Source organism: Hippopotamus amphibius, chromosome 9 (assembly GCF_030028045.1).
Source record: "Hippopotamus amphibius kiboko isolate mHipAmp2 chromosome 9, mHipAmp2.hap2, whole genome shotgun sequence".
NCBI classification, from domain to species: domain Eukaryota; kingdom Metazoa; phylum Chordata; class Mammalia; order Artiodactyla; family Hippopotamidae; genus Hippopotamus; species Hippopotamus amphibius.
This window is the reverse complement of record NC_080194.1, coordinates 106461943-106468847: the sequence shown is the minus strand read 5'-3', so window position 1 is coordinate 106468847 and position 6905 is coordinate 106461943. Positions and strand designations below refer to the sequence as shown.

General features: G+C 57.9%; 1 protein-coding gene across 1 annotated transcript; it reads left to right on the top strand.

Moving 5' to 3' along the window:
* Window positions 1-575: 575 nt before the first annotated feature.
* On the top strand, window positions 576-1520 carry CLDN3 (claudin 3). Its single transcript, XM_057750284.1, has one exon. The coding sequence runs from the start codon at window positions 743-745 to the stop codon at window positions 1403-1405; it is 663 nt and encodes a 220-aa protein (XP_057606267.1). The 5' UTR covers window positions 576-742; the 3' UTR covers window positions 1406-1520.
* Window positions 1521-6905: the final 5385 nt, after the last annotated feature.

The window sequence follows — 6905 nt, the reverse complement described above, 5'->3', positions numbered from 1 at the left end:
GGCCGGGATCGTGCGCTGGGAGCGCTGCCTCAGAGACCAGAGGGACCGAGGAGCAGGTGAGCAGCTCCCGGGGCGGCCGCCCACTCCGCGAAAACAGCCGCGGCCACGCCCACACTGGGCCCTCCCCGTCCCCGCGGATCCCTGGCAGCTGGCAGCGCCCCCTTCCCCACGCCTCCCGTGCCAACGGCGCTGAAAATGCGGGGTGGGGGGAGCGTCAAGCAGTTTGTGCTTTTCACCCCATCCCCCGGAGAATTCGTTTCCGAGCAGGGGGTGCCCAGGAGCGAGGGGCGGGGGCACAGGTCTCCGCCCCGCCCTGTCTTGGCACCCCCAACCCCGCGCGGTGAGCCACTCCCGTCCAAGTCCTTCCTCCCAGGGCGCTTAGGGAAGGTGGGAAGAGGGGCCACGTCACTGTCCCCAGGCCCTGGAGAGCGCGGCTCCGCCCCTCCCGCCCCCGCCGGAGCGCTGGGCCGGGATCGAAGAATAACCTGCCCCCAGCCCAGGGCCAGCCCAGTCGCTGCCGCCCGCCTACAAAGCCAGAGGCAGGTGCAGGCGCAGCGGCGGCGCCAGCGGGCAGAGCCGAGCCGTTAGCGCGCGCGCCGTCCGCGTGTCCGTCCGTCGGTCTATCAATCGGGGCGTCAGTCCGTCGGCGCACCGCCGCTCCCGCCCAGGCCCCAGCGGCGCCCGGCCCCGTGTCGTCCCGCACCCGGAGCCGCCCGGCAGAGCCGGCTTTGGCGCGGCAGCCATGTCCATGGGCCTAGAGATCGCGGGCACCTCGCTAGCCGTCATGGGCTGGCTGGGCACCATCGCGTGCTGCGCGCTGCCCATGTGGCGTGTGACGGCCTTCATCGGCAGCAGCATCATCACGGCGCAGATCACCTGGGAGGGCCTGTGGATGAACTGCGTGGTGCAGAGCACGGGTCAGATGCAGTGCAAGGTGTACGACTCGCTGCTGGCGCTGCCGCAGGACCTGCAGGCGGCCCGCGCCCTCATCGTCGTCGCCATCCTGCTGGCCGCCTTCGGGCTCCTCGTGGCGCTCGTGGGCGCCCAGTGCACCAACTGCGTGCAGGACGACACGGCCAAGGCCAAGATCACCATCGTGGCGGGCGTGCTCTTCCTGCTGGCCGCCTTGCTCACCCTCGTGCCGGTGTCCTGGTCGGCCAACACCATCATCCGGGACTTCTACAACCCCCTGGTGCCAGAAGCACAGAAGCGCGAGATGGGCTCCGCCCTGTACGTGGGCTGGGCGGCTGCGGCGCTGCAGCTGCTGGGGGGCGCGCTGCTCTGCTGCTCGTGCCCGCCGCGCGAGAAGACGTACACGGCCGCCAAGATCCTCTACTCCGCACCGCGCTCCACCGGGCCGGGCACGGGCACCGGCACAGCCTACGACCGCAAGGACTACGTCTGAGGGGGCGGCCGCGGGAAGCCTCCACCACTCCCAAGAGCAGGCGCGCCCACCAGTCCTGCATGCGACCATGCATCGGAGACCAGCCCACCCAGATGCCAGGCAGCTCTCTCGCTGAACTGGGGGGGGAGGGGCCCGCCCGGCTCCCCCTTCACCGGGAGGGGCCCGCCCGGCTCCCCCTTCACCGGCTGCCACCCCTCCTCGGGCCGGGGTGGGAGGGGGGGCGGGGGCGGAATTGCGGAGCCCAGGGACCAGCCAGCATGGACCATGAAACCTTGCGCCTCTGGAGCGCGGAGCTGGGCCGACCGCCGCTATTTGCCCGCCCCGTCGGGCTGCGGCCTCAAAGCCCTCTTTGGGCAGGGACCCGCAGTCTTGAAAAGGGCCACTTGATGTTTTTCAATAAAAACCTTTCGTTTTGCAGTTGCCGGCGCCTCCTTGTCCTGAGCTCGGACAGGCCTCCAGCTCCCTGCAGAGCGTCCCCTGCAAGGGTTGGCCTTGGCTGGATTCTGCTCTCCCGCTGCCTGGGTTGAAGCTTAGAGAGGGACTGAGTTTCTCGGTAGCCTAGCGAGAAAGTGGGGTTGTAAACTGAGCTGGGTGCTCACTAGCTAGCTGGTCCTTTGGCTTGTTCACTGGGGATTCAGACGGCGAAGGCCCAGTCTGGAGGGGCGGGCATGAGCACATCTGGGCATGGGGGAGGTGGGAGGAGGATGTCAGGGACCCCCTTCTCCAGAGTGTCCACCTGGAGCCCAGCCCTCCACAGTGCTCCCGCGCGCACCTGAATCGCTCCTGTGGTGTGTGAAAGAGCACGTTCAATGCTATGATTTCATATTTGTGAAAGGAGAACAAAAAGATCTATTGTTTTGGTAAAACACACCACCAAAGGAAGCTGAGTGGAATCTTCTCACCAGGAGGAGAGATGAGAGAGGGGCCTCATTTTCTTCCTGAAACCCTTGAGGGAGGGAAAGAGAGGGGACTCAGAACTCTCTGGTGACACTCTAATGCTAAGGTAAACAAGGTTTGGAAGCACTTGTGTCTTGGAGAAGGTGTAGGAGGTTCAGGCAGTGGGAAAGGGGGCCCATGTCCAGAGCCAGGAAAGAGGGATTCCGCATGGCTGGGTGGATAACAACAGTGAGGGGGGAAGTGGCAATGGGGCCCCGGGCCCAGAATAGGCCAAGACACGGGGAGTCTCCTGGGCAGAATTACACATTTTGGGCCTTCCTCTGATGTTATGGGAATCATGGAAGGGACGGACGTACCTGGTCAGATTTATGCTCTAAAATAACCTCTCCAGCTGCCCCTGCAGAACTGGGACTCAAGGAGGGGGATGAAGGCAGGAGACCATCTTAGAGGCTGTGTAGCTATCCCTGTGTGAGATGATGCAGCCCAGAAATAAAGCAGGGACAGTGGGACAGGGGAGCAGGCCTGATGGGGGTGGGAGGGAGGCTGTAAAAGAAGCAAGATGAGCAGGGCTGGAGAACCATTTGGATATGCGGGGTGAGGGAGTGGAAAGAGCTAGGATAACCCCAATTTTCTGCCCTAGGTCACTGATTGGCTGGTGGTGCCAGTTACCAAAATAGGACCAGGTTGTTGAGGGAAGATGATGGTTTCACTTGTGAGTAAACAGAGTTTGGCAAGCCTGTGGGACCTCCAGGCAGAGACATCCAGGAAGTGATGGGGCATATATAGAGATCTGGAACTCAGGAATAGTAAACCTGGCAGTTGTTAGCATACATACGGTAACCGAAACCGGGAAAGTGGATGAGGTCAGTCTAGAAACCAAAGAGAAAAAAAGTTTCAAGAAGGCAGGCGTTGGCAATGGCATCCGAGGCTGCGGAAGTCATCGGGCAAGAAGCCTGAGGATTAAAAGCAACAAGATGGTCACTGGTGGCCTAAGCAAGAGGCGTGGGGGCAGACGCAGTGGACAGAAAAGCGAGTGAGAGATGAAAAGCAGACACAGAACATGTAGACCAGGCGTCCTAGAGGTTTGGGGAATCCAGGCCAGGAGAGAAACTTGCAGGGAAGCAAGGGTCACAGGACATTGAAGAGGTTTGCCATTATTTCAAAGTTATCATAGCTCGAACCTCTTGGCCTGCAGCAAAGCGAAAGCAAAAGGCCCCAGGGGCAGGCAGATTTTTTCAGTCGAATGCTCCACATAGCTCCCCAAAGTTCTCCTCCAGTTAAGGAACAACAGACATGTTGTTACCCTTTATGACCTGAGGAAGAAGAAGTAGGTTACTGTGAACAGGAAGAGTACGCTGGCTTTAGATCATTCATTCTCTGTGAGATTCCAGGAAAGGACTTGGGTTGCTATTCGTCTCTCTCCACCCCAGTCCTCTTTGGGAACCAGTTCTTCTAGCCTGGGGGGAGGGAAACGGAGTGAGGTGGAATGTGAAGGTGAGAGGGGCTGACGGCAATGGATCCTAGGGAGAGCTGGAGGGAGGAGATGTGGGCTCAGAGGGTGGGAGGGGCTCCATGGGGAGACCTCAGGGGAAGGGGGCTTAGTTGGGAGGAAGTGAGGGGAGGGAGTCCAATGAGAGGGAAGGGATTCAGAAAAGGGGGTCCATGAAGAGGAAGGGGCTCAGTGGGGGGAAGGGTCAGAGAGGGAGGAGGCTTAGCAGTAGAGGGGGAGGAACTGGGATGGAATTTGGGGGTGTAGGCAGATGACCAAGGGATTGCATTGCCTTCATCAACCCCCACGGTCTCTTGGCCAGTGATACCAGGGAGTCAGGCTGGGCCAAGCCAGAACTGAGGGGCACCAGGTGGCTTCTTTGCCCCAGAGGGCCCTGCAGGAAGGAGCAAGGTTTTTCATTTACCACTGGCTTCAAGAGGGCAGCCTGGACACACCGCCTCCCAGCCACACTGTGGCAGAGCTGCAGCCTGAGGCTCAGAGCCAGCCAGCCCACTGTGGCCCATCCCCAGCACCCCCGACCCCCACCCTGCAAACCGAGCCAGAGGGATGTGGCGGAGAAGGTAGGTAGACCCAATCAGATCCTTGGGGGGTGGGGGGGGGGCGGGCGGGGCTCAGGGGCCTCAGACCCTACCCTGGCTCCCTAGTGTCTCCCCAAGCCTGGGCTCCCCTGGCGGGTAGTGAGGTATCCTACCCCATCCTACACCCTCCCACTCCAACATGCACACACATCCTTGCCCGGCTTCAGGATCTGTCCTAACTCAACCTCTCCTTATTCTTTCTGGAGTTTAGGGTCTAAACAGAGGGAGTAGAGTTTACAGCATATAGACCACAAGCTGAGGAAGGTTCCCACGTAAGGGGTCCCAGGAAATCTTGAGACTGCTAGAGAAGAGAAAGGTGGCTGGTGTGACTGGACTGGGAGTCAGCTGGGATCCACTCCTTTCCTTGTGTGACTCTGAGCAATTTGCTTCCCTTCTGGGTCTCAGTTTCACCATCATTTCAACAGAGGGTTTGGACCAGATAACCCATGAGGGCCCCTGTAACTTGTCTTTTCCATCCCCACTTTTACCCTTATCACCCGCTGTGGAAGAGAAAATTAGAACCAAACTGACCAGGAAAACAGGGCAGTTCATCCTCTGAGTCTCAGTTTCCTCATCTACAAAATGGGTATGATAATAGCACTGAGCTGTGTGGAGGATCAGCTGAGCCATCCTCTGGATTCCCATGCAGTCTAGGTTAACCCCGTCACAGCACATACAACACCATGTTGTTGTTCTGTTTCTTGTGAGACATCCCTTGAAGAAAGTCCTGTCCCAAGGTCAGGGGCACTGTTCTGAGCTTCTCTGTGTCTGCAACACCCCATGCAGGCCAGCACCCATTTGTGGAATAAAGGCATGTCTGTGTGCTTGAAAAGCACCTGACACGATGGTAGGCACATAGTAGGACCGCAATTAACATGCGTTGGTATCATTAATATTTTGGTGTATTCAGCCAGGCAGGAGTGTGGGAACATGAGGGAGATGGCTGGGTGGTGAGAAAATCCTTGGATTTCTTCAAAATCCACAGCCCTGGGAGCCCCCTGCCAGGCCCTGGGGCTCGGTCCACCCCACCTCCCACTGTTGTGCTGCAGCCGCCCTGGTCTTGCCACACCTGTTCTAGCTCTTCCTGCTACTGAGACCAAAAGCCAAGTGCTTTATCAAACAAACACAGCATTTATTGTGGCTCCCTCAAGGTCTGTGGCATGCCCAGAGGAACAGACAGTACCTTCCTTCTCCCTCCCCTGCCAGGGCTCCACTAAAGGTGATCCTTGCCAAGACAAGTATGCCCTGTAGAGCAGGTGAAGAGAGAGAGCATAGGCCCAGGTGCTCGCTGAGGGACCTTGGGCAAGTCACTGGCAACCTCTCACTCTCCTCTGTAAGAGAGGTGGTATTGTCCCTGCTCTATTTGACCTCCATAAGAATGCTGCAAGGTAGGCATTACACGATGAGACCACCTAGGCTCACAAGCTGATGAGGCTGGGCTCCAGGCTCTGCCACCTGCTGTCAATTACCACCCTGTCAATTACCTGTGAACCTTGTCATTATTTCTAGATACCTCTCTTCTTCCTCACTTGCACTGCCATGACTCCAACCAGGCCACCACCATCTTTCTGTAACAGTCTCAGGAGGGTCTCCCATCTCCAGGCTTCCTCTCCACACCCTCAATCCTGCTGTGTCCCTTTCCAAGCCATTTAGAGTAGCAAAGTGACACAGTTCTGAATCTGGCCACATCACTCCCCTATTTAAAATCCCCCAGGCCCACATGGCTCCGAAGAGCCCACCCAGACTCCATGGCATGTCTTAAGAGCCCCTACAAGTGCTGAGCCATGGTTGCCTCTCAGTTTCCGCCTGCATTCTTCATATTGCCCCACTGCCTCCCCGCCCCTGCCACCAAGACCCAACCCCACCAGACAGCCTTCATTTCCTCAAAAATCCCATTGTCTCTGGACCCTCAACAAAAGTCATTCTCTCTTCTCAGCACAGTTTCCCCATCTTCACTTCCCCCCTCTTGGGAAGCTTAAAGGTCACTTTATGTCCCAGATGAGGGACGTTTCCCTGACACCCAGCCTATTCCCATAGAGTCCTGTGCATCCCCAGGGCTACACCATGGCATTTGTCCCTCGGTGTTAGAATCACCTCTTTTCTTTTCTCCTGCCCCAGACCATCAGCTCGGTTGGGGAAGGACCTAAGCATCCTGTTCACCTTTGTATGCCCCAAGCCCAGCAGAATGCCCAGCATGGAGCTGATACTCAGTAAAGGAGAGACAAGGTTCATGTCCATGGTGCTGTTTGGAGATGAAAATGACTGTGTCTTATGTGCAGCAGATTCGTTCTACAAGAGTTCAGAGGTCATGAAGAGCTGTAACAGTCTAGGAAGGCTCTTTGGTGGTGGTGGTGGTGGTGAGGTGGGGAGTTCCCTGAAAAAGGTCTTGAATAAGTAGGTTTTAGATGGTCAGAGCTAAGAGGAAAAGGCTTTCCAGGCAGGAGTCACTAACTGGGCAAAGGCAAGGCATCAGACCAGAAGTCAGGAGCTGACCAAAAGGCCAACCTGGTTGACG